The 15,839-nt window shown below is 51.4% G+C and overlaps 5 protein-coding genes across 5 annotated transcripts; 1 reads left to right on the top strand and 4 right to left on the bottom strand.

Moving 5' to 3' along the window:
- Positions 1–1,604: 1,604 nt before the first annotated feature.
- On the bottom strand, positions 1,605–4,067 carry BJX67DRAFT_378974 (repressor protein; the record flags this gene model as incomplete). Its single annotated transcript, XM_071032455.1, has 2 exons — positions 1,605–1,856; positions 1,908–4,067. 2 exons carry the CDS (start codon positions 4,065–4,067, stop codon positions 1,605–1,607), a joined length of 2,412 nt encoding a protein of 803 aa, XP_070888398.1.
- Positions 4,068–4,829: 762 nt separating this feature from the next.
- Positions 4,830–5,487, bottom strand: BJX67DRAFT_331039 (uncharacterized protein). Its single transcript, XM_071027501.1, has one exon. The coding sequence runs from the start codon at positions 5,284–5,286 to the stop codon at positions 4,879–4,881; it is 408 nt and encodes a 135-aa protein (XP_070888397.1). The 5' UTR covers positions 5,287–5,487; the 3' UTR covers positions 4,830–4,878.
- Positions 5,488–5,689: 202 nt separating this feature from the next.
- On the top strand, positions 5,690–8,461 carry BJX67DRAFT_370695 (putative C6 transcription factor; the record flags this gene model as incomplete). Its single annotated transcript, XM_071030952.1, has 4 exons — positions 5,690–5,767; positions 5,840–7,126; positions 7,160–7,517; positions 7,548–8,461. 4 exons carry the CDS (start codon positions 5,690–5,692, stop codon positions 8,459–8,461), a joined length of 2,637 nt encoding a protein of 878 aa, XP_070888396.1.
- Positions 8,462–8,852: 391 nt separating this feature from the next.
- BJX67DRAFT_378972 (uncharacterized protein) lies at positions 8,853–10,273 on the bottom strand (the record flags this gene model as incomplete). The annotated part of the gene is made up of 2 exons (XM_071032454.1): positions 8,853–9,191; positions 9,257–10,273. 2 exons carry the CDS (start codon positions 10,271–10,273, stop codon positions 8,853–8,855), a joined length of 1,356 nt encoding a protein of 451 aa, XP_070888395.1.
- Positions 10,274–10,548: 275 nt separating this feature from the next.
- On the bottom strand, positions 10,549–12,989 carry BJX67DRAFT_331012 (protein phosphatase regulator REG1). Its single transcript, XM_071027500.1, has 3 exons — positions 11,938–12,989; positions 10,638–11,868; positions 10,549–10,580 (listed from the first exon to the last, which is right to left on the bottom strand). The coding sequence occupies exons 1-2, from the start codon at positions 12,543–12,545 to the stop codon at positions 10,881–10,883; spliced, it is 1,596 nt and encodes a 531-aa protein (XP_070888394.1). The 5' UTR covers positions 12,546–12,989; the 3' UTR covers positions 10,549–10,580; positions 10,638–10,880.
- Positions 12,990–15,839: the final 2,850 nt, after the last annotated feature.

The following is a 15,839-nucleotide window of genomic DNA, read 5'->3' as shown; positions in this document are numbered from 1 at the left end:
TCACATGTCTTCAGAGTGCTCGGGGATATAGTAACTGCATATAAAAAAGCGCAGTTGAAGTTAATGTCCGACTCTTACCAGTTCCTGGCGGCCCCTGCACAAAGCTGAGGCGAGAGTTTGCAATTGCAGTTACTGCGTTCTTCTGCTGTCCCGTTAAGTTCCACCCTGGGAGCTGAGGCTGGTCGTTCTCGCGGAAGGGTGACATGAACCCATCCATATTTGGAAGCGGAAGACCGGGACCTCGGGAACGAAAATGTTCCTTGGAGGTGCAGCAGGGTCTCTCGGTCTTGCCGGTCGCCAAATCTTGGCCTACCTTCGCAGGGCTACCGTAGGGCTGGGGCGTTGTCAATGGGCTCGAAAGTCACGTGATTGACGCTGCATGTTGGATTACCTAATCGGGTATTGCGCCGGAGCGGAATTATTACGGAGTATTGTACGCAACTTGCCCCTGAAGGGCCCTTGTACCAAACAGACCTTTAGAACACACAATTCTAACCATATTCAACCTGACGTCAAAACGTTGAGCTACCCCATCGGATCAACCCTTAATCCGACACTGCAGTATGACTCTTCAAATTCGTTGTTCACAAAGAGATGTTGTAAAAAGCGATTTGATTTCCGAAGGACATCGTGGGCGTAGGTATTCTTCTCTGGAAACACCTCCACTTGTTTCTCTTCACCAAGGGTCAGAATGCTCTCCCCTTCTTCGTCGATTATGTTGTTCAGTGTAACTGCTTGAATAGGGCCATAGAAGAGGCCGTTCCATTTGGCGGCGTTGGGCAGAACAAGACCAATATGGTATTTCAGCTTTGAATTGCCTGCACGCGCATCTAGCTGCTCTTTCCCGGGTGAACAGCTTCTTTCCACGGAGGAGTAACGTGCAGCCCTCATGTAAGCGGAAATCGTGGTCCTCCGATGGCCAAATACCAACGACATATCGAGAACCCGCACGCGCGATAGCCACCGTACACTTGGCCGTTCGTCTTAAGTCCAGTTTCGACTCTTCTTCATAGCAGTGCTATTCAGCGCAAGGTCCTCTCAGCGCAATCCTGATTGCCTGTATTCTAAAATTGGAGAGGAACGACAAGAGATTCTCAAGTGGTAATCTGCGAGAAGGCTTCGGATGACTTTGGCCTTGAGTCACACAGATGAGGGAGGAAGGGAAAGAGCAGAAAGTGGCCGCGGAGGTGAGTTGAGAAGACGGAGGATTGTGGAGGAAAGAGCGGTTGGAGGGAGCTTTTATAACATAGGGGGCAGGCTTCTTCCCAAGTTGTGATGATAGATGTTGTTCTCCAATTCACAGGCTCTAAATTTTGGACACTTGAATAGAGGCACCAGTGAAGAAATAGTATTGGTATTCATTCACCCCAACAAATCTGGCTGCTTGGTAACTAGGGCTAATTTAATTAATGCCGCCCTGAAATATCTCCTTGCCTGGATGGGTAAGAGTACAGGACTATAACAACCTTGCCGAGTTAGGGCATTGTAAGGCCAAGACAAGAGGATATATCTTTATCGCACCAATTCGTATTATTCGTACAAAATTAGTATACACTATATATACATGGAGCCTATGTGCCGAGGCTTGGGTGCCACCGAGCAGACTACTGAACGCTGTCAAGGCGAGCGCGGATTGTTCCCTCATCGAAGGGTCCATTTCCACCAACATAGTTCCGGAGTGCCTCCGAGGTCATGAGTCGGCGCGGCGCCTTCCGTCCAGTTAGTATCTCAAACTGCGCAATGGCTTGCTCGGCAACATTATCAAGCCCGTCCACCAAAACCCACGGATGGCCCGTTTCACTTCGAAAGCGACGCATTTGGCGCAGCAGCGGAGTATCTAGCGGTTTGTATGCGAACTTTTCCCGAATTAGATAAATTTCTTGGTTTTAGTGGTTTCAGGGACATACCTCTAGGACTACACCGCCAGTAGTGCTTCCCAGCCACTGTATTGGCATCTCAAAGTTGGCCGGAGGCTCATCTCTGTCCGGGTCCGCCGGGACGCAAGACGCAACTATGCATGGCGGAGGGACATTCGACGGCCAATCGTCTTGCAGGGATTGCAGAACATAGACGACCTCCGTCGACCCCACCTGGGAGGCGGCCCATGAGTTAAAGTGGTGAGCAACGCTCTCCGCACGAGACAGAGTCCGATTGTAGACGAATATTCTCCGACAACCGAGCCGGAGAATAGCATATATGGCGGCACGCGCCATGCCGCCAGCTCCAATAACCAACGCGGTCGTTTTCAACGGGCTAACGGCATTTCGCGGGGAGAGATTGCGGTTGATGCATGTCATTATGCCAACCCAGTCTGTATTCTCGCCATACCATCCCAGCACCGGGCCAGCCAGGTGTCGACGACGAGCTTGCTCCGGGAGGGGAAACATAGTTCCATCTGTGCGACCGCGAAGAGGCATAATCGTATTAATTGCCCCAATGGCTTCCGCGTGGCGGCTCTTTGCAGCGAGCTTCTGGAAAACCTGCACCCTCCATGGTTGTACAATACTGGCGCCTCCAAAATGGGGATCCCGGCCCAGCCGGTCTAAAGCTGCTAGTGTTGGCTTCTCGGGGATTCTGTAGGTGTGCTGCATGCCACAGTGGCGGAATGCCGCGTTGTACATTGCCGGGGAAAGACTGTAGGCTACATTACCACCCAGAATATAGAACTGTAAAGGATCCAGCACATAGCTCTGAAAGAGAGCCTGGAGGGCGTCGCGCGAGGTAATTTGGGGGTCCAGCTCATCTTGTGAATAACGCTCAATGGCCGAATGAGAGACAGGCGTGAGAATTGAATTGAAGACCTGAGATGTGCGCCCAATACCGCCAATGTTGTAGGCTATAACTGGTGGAGGGTCACCGGGAAGCGAATCGACTTTAGCAGTAAACTTGGCGATAGCAGCATTATCCTCGCGCTCAGTTGCTACGCGAAGAATTCGAACAAGTTGACACCCTAGACCCCCAGCATCTAGGTAAGCCGATAAACACTCCTCATCATCCCAGGTCACGCCAGATGATGGTTCAAAAAAGCGCTGAACGATAATCTTTGTCCTACCCCTGTTTTGGATAGCCCCTATAGTGAGAGTACGGTCTTGATTTAAATCAACAACCAAATACTCTACGGCGAGGCGTAAGCCGTGTTCCACGATTTCAGAGTACACATTCCGCCCCTTTGTCGAGTCCGAATCGCTGACTCCCAGAGATTTGGAATCAATTGACAAAATTATAGGTGTACGTGTATTTCTCCGGAGGACAGAAACTTGCTGACTGACTACCATCGCAATCTCTGGGGTCCAACGATCGATACAAAGTTCGATCGCATCTCCACCCGACTCAAGCTCAGAGAGTCTCACTCTGTTGTCAATCAGGTCAGAAGAGCGTACGAAGATGGCATATGTGTAAGGTCGTCGCTCTGGGGGGGTTTCCAGTAGCACGAATGGCGAGTCGTAGCTGGAATGACCAACATCGGTGCCCGTCACGAAGCGCACAAAACGTGTAAAATCTTCCTTCGCCTCCTTGAGCTTAAAAGAATAGCTGAGCGACCGCCGATCTTGCGTTTCTTCATCGAGCTGGGCGGATAAGTTCGAGCGATCCTCGACGTTATAATACTCGAGATTCGAACAAGTGCGGTGGAGTGCGTCGCCTTCAGAGAGCCTCTTTACAGCCTGGTCATCAAGGCCGAGTAAGCTCTGGATGTGGCGCATGTCGCGAATTATGTGCACGACTGGGTTCGTCACACGATACCGTCTGAGATGTTCTTGGATTGGCCGGGTCAGGCTTCCCAAACCGCACTCAATCACGCAGCCTGAACGATGGTTGTCGAGCATCATCTTCAGGACTTCGATATCGCGCTGCTGAAACTGTTGACTTCCGTATTGTTTCAAATACTCCTGTCGCGAGAGCCCAGTAACTTCCCGGAAGTAGTGATCCTCGGTGATAAAGCGCCGCTTCAAAGCGGTGGCGGCAACAAATCCTAAGGAACGTTTCCCACATCCAGGAATCCCAACCAAGGCCAGAGAGGCCTCAGGATCGGCATTTCGGAACACGTCGTGGCCGGAATGGTGAGGCATCTTGGTACGAATACTAGGACACCGACAAATCTTCTTCCTGAGTCAGGATGGTCGAAGATCGGATTGGTCAGCGAGGTCGAATGATGGCTCGTAGAGTAAGTGTGAGTGTTCGTGAGGAAATATTATGTACCAAGGCGCATACCCCATATGCCATAGTTTTGAGGGGGTTCGTGGAGGGTAAAGGAGCCTGATGTGCGCTGAAGGATGATGCAGGAGGGACGGGAAGGACAGGCCACAGCTGTCATGCTGCGAGGATACCAGAGAGCGGGCGGGCTCTTCAGGGCCGCGGAGGCCAGTAAAAGGACATGACTGGGGAAGATCATATAACCCCAGAAGAGGGGCATGCGTGGATCGATTTCAGCAAGGCCAGAAGGCTCATGCTGGGCTGCTCTGGGGCCAAGCTTTCACCACGCCTGCCGCCTACCACCGCCTTCCCTCCGGTAAAGATCTTTGCCGATGAAGTCGATCCCCTCAGCAGATGATGAAGGATGTTGGTTTCGTCAGCTCTCACCAATAAGCTTTGGGCTCTCCGGGGCCGCCCCAGCTGATTGCCGACTCGGGATGCCGCGTCCCGGTACGTGCTCCTGGAGGCACGACACAGGGTCCTCCGTGTTCTCCTTCGAGGGAATAAGGTCACTTGATGCACTTATCACCACCTGGGCACCTGCATTGTCGCCCACCGGCCTCAATCGGCTACCACCCGTCTCCACTTGAGTCCTGCCTTTTGGGGGGAAGCGTCTGCACTCAAGGCGACATGGGGTTTCGGAGGATCTCACTCCAAGTGGAGGGGAAACCGCCGATTGTCGGCGGTTCAAGCAGCGAAACCCAGCAAGCCCCAGGGCTGGCGATTTGCTGAGACTGCACAGGAACCTGCAATCAACTTCGACTGATTTATATCGGAATATCTCCAGGACTTTTCCATGTTGTGCCCCGGAATCAGCCCGAAGCTAAGGAGGAGAGCCCCGGTATGTGGCCGGGCAGGAACCTCCAGGTCCGCCAGCGCACCGCATCTCTTTCCACTGAACAAGAGAATATGCCTGGGAAACCGTTGGAGGACTCCTTGCAATAGAAAACGGATATGATACGTCTTTCTGAGAAATAATGAATAATGTCTACGATCGGAGACTTCAGACTTCCGTGGAAGCTTGTGGGGAGCAGTGTGGGGATTATCTCCCCGGCGGAATTCTTCCTGCTTGGCCCTCAACGCCTTTCCCCCCATTTCCCGAACCTCGCCCCGAACCCGTCAAGAAGCCGTCCATACTTCCAGTTGCTTCCCTTCTCTCCCCTTCCTGTCTCGTGATGGGCCAAGTCAGTCTTCTCCATGTTCTGGACGGGCGAAGGAGGATTGTGGTTGAGTCTTTTCTGACTGCCCTCTGTTGCGTATCCTGACTTGCGAACTCGCAGCTGGGTATCCCGGCCTCCAAGGGCGACAATTTCTGTTCCGCTCCCATCTTTTAACCAATACTTTCTCACTTATTGTTTTCTCTGAAATGCACTACTGTTATTCCTGCGATTCGATCCACTCGCAACCTAACAGAAACGGATTTGCATGCTGAATCGCGCGACCTTTTACCGCCAACCACGCCTACATGGCAGGTCCCTCCTGTAGCAAATAATCCCTCATGGATGAGGGTTCCGATCCCAAAGCCCCTCGGCGCAAGAGGGTCTCAAGAGCTTGCGACAGGTGCCGAAGCAAAAAGGTGAGTTTTTGGACCACTCGATCGCCCCCCGCTTTACTTCACAGGCAGCTGACCACGAATTTTCATTGCCAGGACAAATGCGACGGCCTTCGCCCTTCCTGCTCTGCCTGCCTGGCTTCGGGACACACTTGTTCCTACGATCCCCATGCGAAAAAGCGTGGGTTGCCAGAGGGATATGTTCGTGGCCTGGAAAAGCTCTGGGCGCTCGCCATATGCAACATTGATGGCTTCGAAAACGCCATGCTTTCACTCCTCGGCACAACAGCTGAATCAGCCGGTCGAAGGAAGAGGCTTATGTCCCTCTGGATGGACGACGGAGCGTCAGAAACGCTACACGAGTCATGGAAAACATGTCGTCTTTACAACGCCCTAGAAAGAATGTTGTCCCCCAACTCGGGTTCCACCAGTCCATACAGCACCGGGAAACGTCCCCGAGACGAAGACAGACATTTCTCGAACGATACAGGGAGCGAGTGGGGATTTCGTATAGACCGCAGCTCCACTCCCTTATCACAGGATGCTCCGCGCGTGATCGACCCTACTCCCCTTGCTAAACGACCCCGATTGTACATACCAGGGGAGAGCCGACAATCCCCTACGACGTGTAGCATGCATGCATTACAACTCCCGCCTCGCACTTCCGAATTGTTGGAGACATATTTCGCCGCTACCCACTCTTGGCTCCCCATTCTTGCTAAACACAACATTCTCCGCGCATCTTGCCTCTATGCAAATGTCCCCTCAATATCAGTCGGGAGGCTTTCTCCAGGTTCCGGCGATCACGCTGCACTGTGGGCCCTCCTCAGCTACACAGTATCCCTATTGCCCTCCGACCCGCAGGACGGGTCATTAGGGTTCTTACGAAAAGCGAAGGAATACTATGCAGTTGCTCGAGATCTGATTCCTTCAGAAACGGAGCATTACGAACTTGGACATGTACAAGCACTGCTACTCCTGACTCTAGTCAATATCGGCCTAGAGGACTGGACTGCTGCTTGGATTCTTACTGGTCAGGCGGTCCGCATGGTTATCTCTATGAGTACATTCAGTATTTCAGACGCTCGCAAGTCCGACGAGATGAGGCAAGCGAAAGCCGTATTCTTAGGATGCTTCATTATCGACTCCTTCGTGTCGTTCCGAATGTCTAGAAGACCCAGCATGCATCCGCGGGATCTGATAGCTGTCGGCTTATTAGAAGAAGATGGCCTGGAAGAATGGAACTCTTGGCCTGATGTGTTGCTCCAAACCGGTGGCTCGCAGGGAAAGAATCCGCCCCGCCGCGGTCCTCTACTCGCCCTTAGCTGCTTCAATCGCTTAGTTGAGCTTGCTAGCGTATTGAACAAAATCACGCGAGACTCGGTAGTTGGGGTCAATACCCATCTATCCGCACAGCGGCTGGTCTCAGAGCTCAAACAATGGGATGACCATCTGCCACTTGGATGTCGACTGATCGGGCCCGAGAGCATATATCCAGAACGCCATTCCGCTTTATTACCACACCAAACTTACTTAGGATTGACATACATCGCGATCCTCTTATTGCTCTACCTTAGAATTGCTCCTTTGGAGCTTGGATCGCACCGCTCCCAACGACCTGCTACCGAAGGCGCAAAGAAGCTCCTCTACCGGGCCCTTCCTATGATCTCACAACATCTTGATACCTTCAAAATCTGCAATATACCCCCTATATTCGAATTATCCCTACGCACTATTGCCGAGCAGGCATTCACGCTTCGACACCATGTTGAAAGTAACTCATTTCCTTTCGGACGGTGGACAGAGGCTCTCGTTCAGCGAACAGCTGAACTCAGCGCGACTTGGCCGGTCTATCGCACCTTGACAACCGATCTCGAGCAATGGTACCGCTCTAAGGATTTCTCCAAATCTCCAGCGCACTCCTTCTCCCAGGACGCCGATAATATTCCCGCGATAGGGATGAACAAGCGTCTTAATCTTTACTACAATCCTTCCCAGGATAGCATTCTATCCACGACAGCAACAGAACATCGCGGTCTTAGTGGTGATCCTTCGTCCCAGTCACATACCCGAAGAAATCCCCCCGAAATAGCGGATTCTGATTATGCCTCCTCCATCATGGGCATCACCATACCAGTCGACACTCAATACATGACACTTAAAGGCACAGTTAGGGAGACCGCAGATATCTCCAATCCTCCCCAAGGCTCCACCCCCACCCACACGGATAGGGCACTACCCTCCATGCTGCACAGCTCAGACCCAGCAAGTGATCTAGACGCTATGCTCCTGCCAACATCCCAGCATCTGCACCCCCCAACACCAGACTCTTCCCTATCTAACCCGATGATATCAGCAACCTCTACATCCGCCACCACAAATGACAATCCTACAACCCTTGACGAGAGCCCCATCCACCTCCCCTCCACCAGCTCAGACACCCAACTCCAGGAAAATAATAATACTTCCAGCCTCGATGCCATCTTCAACGACCTCGCATACCTTGATACAACAGAGTGGGCTACGAGTCGCGAGGCAGGACTCAAGGACTTCGGCTTCCTCGACGATACCACATTCCAGGCCTTCTGCCATGATCCAGACCGTCTTGCTGGCTCGCAGCCGTTGGTGCATCCGCCATCAATTGTGGATATCTGGCCACCGCCAGGGTTCTTTCCGGAGACGTTCCAGGATCCCGCGGAGGAGGCGATGGAAAGCTAGTTGTGTACTCTCGATTATATATATATATATATATATATACTGGTATTAAACTTATCCGCTTAATGCTATATGTTTATTATCTTCCCCTCCGTGGTGATAATACCCACTCGTGAGCTCTAGAGGTCAGAGTCGTCATCGAACAGGGATATTATATCGCGTACCTTCGTCTCCGCTGTCTACTATCCGGAAATCTGAGCATAAATATATCTTCAACTCATTTCAATAACATTTGATAATGATCATGAACAATTTCACTTTCTGGTAGCAGTGATCGTAAACATAACATCGACCATCCAGTAGCAGTCACTTTACCCATATACAGTAAAAAATAGTGCTAGTGTCGCCCAAGAGTGACCCAATCCGTATCTTCCCGCCAAACAGTAGACTACGACTACGCAGTAATGTATTGTACGTTAGAGCATTTCCGCGCATTCTTCAAGAGCGCTTTAATACGCATCGTGATCCATCCGGAGCTATATCCTGGTCGGTGAACCCCCCCAGCCACCTTCATGGACGTCAAACACCCTTTCTCGGAAAAAGAAAACTGGAGGCAGTCTGTAAGCAGGGAACATTTCCTTGCACACTCGCCCGCAGTTGTAGGAGAGTCGCCAGCGTTCCGTTCTGATTCATTGTCGGAAGAAAAGTTGTCCCAATCGTCTTTTTTAGACGTGATCACATCATATACATGCCACTGGAAAACATCCCTATGGAGGAGGACGGAATCTCTCTTCTTGAATTGAATATCCAAATCAGTATTATGGGATAACTGTTGCAGGGACCCGTCAAACAACTTACAAATTTTAACCACTGCTTCTCGAACAACCACATATCCTGGATATCTTGGGGAGACATGTGATGGTACGAAGCAACAGGGTAGCACCAAGGGTTGCGGTCATTCTCCTTGCTGAAGTATTCAAACTCCCACACGCGAGACGGTACCAGCAGAGGCCATGACCATACAAGCGGCACTCCTGAATCTTTAAGGATCAAACCAAGGACGTGGTCGCCGGCCCAATCGTCAGCAGTCATGCGTTCGACATCCGTAAAATTCTCGGCACGATACCGAGAGACGAGCAGCATCGCGGCATTGGAGAGGATTATGCCCGCGCCACCGTAGCCAAAAACCTCACTTCCCATCTTCATAGGAGCGCCGAGGTAATGAGGTTTCCCTGGATTGAGCCGCGACAGCCAATCGACCATATTCCGCCAGACGACGTATGAGTCTGCCTCGATGAAGATATACCATTCCGCATCTGGCTTGACGAGGAGCGCTTCGTCTATCATGGGCACGAACTTCCACTTATCAAGCTTCCACCCTGGGTTCCCGGGTTTCCCATATGGTCCGTTCTCCTCATCAGCCCAGTCGCTCGCGGTGAGACCCTCTCTCCCGGAAACGCGTAAGCGATTATATATTCCAAAATCTGGGTTCGTTCGTCTTGTTTCCTCACTTACGGTGCTCAGGCTATCGCGTGCAAGCACCCCAGCAATATCTTCTTCGTAGTCGGAGAGGACAACGTAATGCGGTACACATCGAAGTGTGGTCTCAATCTGCACCGGCACTTTTTGAAGGGCTTCTGTAGCACCCGTCTTCAGAATGACAAGGATTTTGTCCATCCCATGGAGATGCGCACAGTCAGCGTCGCCGGAATCGGATGCAACGCCTTCAATTCCCCAGTCTGTAGTATCTAAGTCATCGTTACGATTGGCCCAGTCCACGAAATTGAGGAAATAGACCACGAAGATGCCGATCGCGGTTAGAGCGACTGATATCCAGTAGCGAATACAACGGCGCGGAAGCCGTGGAGAAGGCATCAGAAATGACAGCCGTTTCGCTTGCAGCTAGAACGAGACACAATTGGAACGCTTTCTGGTGCCATCAAGGTAACGAACGTTGTTTGCTAGATCTTCTTGTTAAAGTATGGAGGTGCCAGTATATCCCCTCCAGCCCACCAGCTCGAATGTTCGGGTAAGCGCGACCAAGGTCAAGGCAACTGAGCACAGGGTGAATTCAAATAGTGCGGCAGGAAGCCAGATCGCAGGGGGTATCTCAACGAGCCTCAGACAAACGCGCCGGGAATGGGCGGGCCCATGTCATTTGAGAGACGAATTCTGGGGTTTTCTATGTAGACGAGTTACCACCAAGAAAGCCCGGGGGAGGTGATTGAACACGACAAACCTCCAACTCCCAATTCCTCGTAAGAACACAATACAACCAAGAACGTCGCTCGGCAAGCTCCGGGCTCCGAAGGATTAACAAAGAGAGGTTTTCTCCTATAAGATAGATCTTTTGAATATTAACATAGGTATATACACCCCCAAACACCTGAAATGCAACACGCATCATCCACCCATTAAGATTCAGTGCATACGAATTCGTGATCATAATGCTGTCATGCAATCAGGAGTCGTCCTGCAGGCTTCACCCCCGCCAACCAACATTCCAGATTACATGTGCAATATCTTTTGCGGTATTGACAGTATCCATCATCCTGTCAAAGATGACATCGGCATTAGAGGGTGGCCCATCTTCATGCGATAAGAACCCCAAAGACGTGAGGTAGAAATTCTGAGTAGCTTCGTCGTCCTCTGTCGAATCCACAAACCAAGAGCGGCTTGACTGGTCTACCTCTTGGGGCACATTCCAATCATGATCGGAGGCCATGCTATCCCCTTCCAGACCAGCCACACTAGATTGCCATCTGGTTTGTCGCAGAGTTTCAATTAGCGAGGACCCAGGCCTCGGGAGATATCTTGTCCAAGACCACCGGCTGGCCACCGAGGAGAGCTGAGGTTCGGGGGTATCACTGCGGTATTTGAGTGTGGTTGAAGGGAGAGGAGCTATCGTTTTGTTCTCATTACCAAGGCTCGCCCGTGGTGTGCTACTCCCACTAGGGGACGCTGATTTCACCATCACGGACTCGTCCCAGGACTCATCACCTCCGAACTCCAGCCACTCTTCCTCTTCCTCTTCTTTTGCCTCGACAGCAATGCATTGCAACACTTCTTTATTGAAATGAATATGACGTCTCTCGCTCGGCGAGCCAACACCAGAAGGCGAAGTTGTCGCAGTGAATCGAGCGCGAGGGGTCTTGAACCCCTCGAGATGAGTTTTGCTAACCATCTGCTCGAATTCCGCGGGATGCATACCAAACCCCAAGTGACTACGAGAGTGCTCAGCTTCCTGTGCCTTCAAAATGTCCCCAGCATGCTGAAGAAGGGTGTGCTGGGAGAGCGAGCGCTGCAAGATAGCCTCGGATGCAGTCCTCTTTTTGAGGATGGACTTCCGGTCAGGGCAGAGGCCAGGTGATTCGGAACAGCTCGGTGGTGGTGAAATATTCGAAGCCCTGTTCCGCGTACGTGAGGCTATAAGTGGACCATACAGCCAGGTCACATCGCAATCCTTGAGCCTAACGCAGAGTTAAATCATCAGTCAGAAACCAACACAGCAAAATTCATGAACTCATGGAGTAGCTTACCAATTGAGAGCCTCTGGAGAAATAGTACCCAGATTGCGTTTCAATTTGGCCCACGTACGCCATGAAGCGTTCTCCAGCCTAACGCTATTCTCATATACCTCTCGACGGGTAATCACGTGGCGCCAGGACGCCCAAATATCTTCTTCCTTCCACTCATGAGAGAGATAGTCGACATGTCTCGACGGCTCCTCTTTTACCGAGCTATCGTCGGCAGCCGGGATCCGTGGAGTTAAGCAATGCGAGAATAGGGGTGAATCGAGAGTGTGTTCGGAAGGTGTGTCCAGCTCCTCTCGAGTGTATAAACTGTCGTATGACGGAAGTAACAGTTCATCGTCTTGGTCATCTGGTTCTGAGAAGGATACGGAGCCCGTCGGTGTTGGCGGTAGGTGTTGGTAGGCAGATGGAGGGAGATTCGGGGAGGGAGGGTTCGAAGAGACTGCAGAGGATGTAACAGGGCTCGGATAATCAGAGGTATATGCACGGGAGAGAGAATCCTTGATACTCTCGTCCGGACTCCCAATGAAATATCTCTGCGCGATAGGTGGTCGCACAGGGTTTGACGATAAAGACGAGCGGCCGTCCGTCGGAGACGGTGGCACAGTGGTCATCTTAGTCGTATTTTCAATTCATCTAGCCGAGTGGTCGGAGATTACTCTCTCTCGCAGTGATCAGGAGAACAATGTGTCGGACATTAAGTGTCGGCAAGGGAGAGGCAGACTGCAGAAGCAAGCCAAGCGGCGAGGGCTCAACAGTTTCGACGGGAGGGACGGGTGCGAGAGATCAACAAGGCGATTCTAGGTCTTGAAAGGAATCGAAGATAATGTACTGAGCATAAAGGAGATGAAGAAAGACGACCAGTTTGGAACAGAAGGGCGCCGACAGTTTTATCAACGAGAGTCCCTTTTGCAGTTGGATGGCAAAGTTCTTGACGAAAACTGTTGTTGTAGATGATGGGGAGAAATCGCGCTAAAGGCCCACCAGAAATGGCGAGTGGAGATTGGCCACAGATTGGCTTTGTTTTTCGAGTCGAGCCGCACAGACGCCGCGAGCGGCAACAGAAGGGAAGTAGGTAACCAGGGACTTATACGCACAAAAGACCTGGCGACTGCTAGGAGCGCAGAATGTGATAAGGAATGTCCAAGGCAAGCAGACAACAACAGTGAGGAGTAATGAAATCAGAGGCAATCGACCCGATCAAGGATTTGTGGGTGAGCAGCAACAGCCTGGAGGTGGAGAACAACGTTCGACCTGCGTCGCCACTCGAGCGGGACTCAAGCGTGCTAATGATGTTGGTGTGAGGTGCTTGAGTGGCCAGCTTGTTTGTCCAGACCCCAGGCCTTCCAACCTCTCGACCTCGAGAGCCTTTCGACTTTCAAGAGTGAGGAGCAAAACGTGCTGTGCACCGACTTCTTTGCCCAAGAATAGAGTTCCGACTGCTTCGAGACACGGGGTCTGTGTCTCCTATCGAGCCAGGCGATAACGAACGACGACTGCGCCATGGATCATTCTTGTGCGGAGCATATCCTGTCCAGTCTGCGGCTTGAGATCCCGCCCTCTCATTGCGCTGCTCCTTTCCCTTTGTGCTCATCAGATTACCTCAACCCCTGCTCTGCCAAACCTTCTGCTCCTTTTCCAGCTCTTGGAGCTCGTCCCACACGACACGAAGGATGGCCCGTCTGGCCCACGAGAGCCCAGATCTCCGGCCACGAAGAGACTCATTACCATGGTCGCAGCATGAGATATGACTTCTCGAAATGAAATCGCTTTCGAAGAATTTTAAACTCTATTACTCGACATCTTCAAGTTCTTTCTCATTCTTTCTCACACGCTTTCGAGTGCGCGGAGCGTTTCCAGTAAACCATCCCCCCTCTGACATTTACCTCTTCGGGATAACCCGGAAACAACCTTGGAAGCCCAGTGGCAAGAGGAATCACGAAATGGTTTTCGAAACAACATCGAATCATCCAGCCCATGCAACCCCTCTATGTATGGACGTTGGTTTCTGCATTATCATGCAGGGCTTAGCGCAGTGATGTCGATGAGCACTGCTAACCGAGTCTACCCATTTCTATGAAGCATTGACTGGCTCGAGTTAGGTATCGAATGTGGGTCAATGTGCTCTCGATCACCGGGATAACGATCCCTCGTTCCACGCGGTCGAAGCTCAAACCTGCGCCGATGCTCCTTTAATCTTTTCCTCGTGAAGGTGTATCTGATGTGCTGCTTGTGGACTCGTGAGCAACTGGCCTCTTTAAGTTGAGCTGCAGCTGGATGAAGGATCTGAGCTCTTGGAGAATGAGAATTTTCACTTACAATTCGACTCCACCCTGAATCTCCAGCTGTTTGCGGCGATACTCTTCGTAACAACTGACACTGGAGTCCTTGACATGCTTTTTGTCTCTTTCAACGCGGTTGATACCCGTACTCACACTTAGCCCAGACCATTGCAGCAAGACGAGTAGAGAGCAATGGTCGAATCAAATCGAAGGCTCAAAATCAGAGCTGAATTCCCATTCATCGGTTATCGGAACCCGACACAGTCCTCGGATTATCTTGGAGGCTTCCTCCGATAGCGACTCGCGATACTAGCCATGCTTCCTGACAGGCCGACGTGCATATGCCAAACATTGCGATAACATAAACCCTGCTGGTTGACGCTGGTGGAGCACTTTACCTGCCTATGAGGGGTCTGCCATGCACGGGTCTGAGTCGTGGTGTGGCGGGGACTTGAAGCGCATGTTGCAGAAGCCATGACACGATATGAAGGGCGTTCTTGACATATCAACTTCAGCACCAATTATGCTGTCATCGGAGCACACAGAAAAGCTAATGCATGCCATCACCCTCCAATATTGGAAGTTCCCATTCCGTGCAGCAACGGAGTTGAGTCTTGTCTCGATCTGGACTCTTACATCCAAGGCCTCTGCGTGAGAAAGTGTGTGACCAAGTAATCGCTCGAGGCAAAATCAAGGAAGATAGCGAGGCGCCGCTCGCTTTCCCCGCCATAAAAAGCTCTCGAGAGCGTCGATCAGGACTGCTGATGGGACTCGACTCATGACAAGCCGTCGCTAGGCAATACTCGGGGTTAACTATTTTCCTATCTGAAGTCATACATAAATTGCAATCCGAAGTGGATGGGTATCGAAACCCCCGAGGCAGCGCTTGCCTCTGCAGCCATGCATATTAGTGGTTCCAGACCCTTTGCAACCCAGAAAGCGCATCGAGTATTTTCCATCATGAACAATACCGGTTGGGCCTATTGTTGTCCAGGATCATACAATGAATATCTTGCTCATTGTTTGGATGCCAGGCCGTTATGAAAGTGGTCGTCCATCGTGGGAGGTTTGATTGACTTGGCCGAAGGGTCAAGAGAATAACGCCGAGGACCTCGTCGGTGGACCAAGAGCTGCGCTTTCGACGGATGTCCGTGCACTCGCATCTGCACATGTCCACCTTGCAGACTCGTCCACCTCATTATTGGATGCAGAGCTCTTGGTACACGTCAAAGCTCAGGAGAGCCCTTTGAAGTGATATTTAGAAATGGGACAGCTCTTGCGATATCACTCTATCTCGCTAGCCTCTTTTTCATTGTGAAGTGAAGCACCAAGTGGAAAAAAAGTATTGGGTCCACGACAGAGACTTCATATGAAGCCACCCTCTCCAGAGTTAAGGCAACGGCAACCCGTACCTGGATGACATCCCGCATGTGCAGCGTTCCGTGAGCGCAGTCGTCGGGGCTGCTTCGAAACGTAATTATTAGTACACTAGCTGACGACAACATCCACCCATGAAGACAACAAGTCGGAGGCAATTAATACAACAATACTACCATGAATGCCATCTTAGTGTTACATTGCTAACTCAACGCAAATCGCGTGGTAAAGCTCAGGCCTGGCGCTCCA

Source organism: Aspergillus lucknowensis (assembly GCF_044049455.1).
Source record: "Aspergillus lucknowensis strain CBS 449.75 chromosome Unknown BJX67scaffold_9, whole genome shotgun sequence".
NCBI classification, from domain to species: domain Eukaryota; kingdom Fungi; phylum Ascomycota; class Eurotiomycetes; order Eurotiales; family Aspergillaceae; genus Aspergillus; species Aspergillus lucknowensis.
The sequence above is the reverse complement of the archived record's forward strand: the minus strand, read 5'-3'. Positions and strand labels throughout refer to the sequence as shown.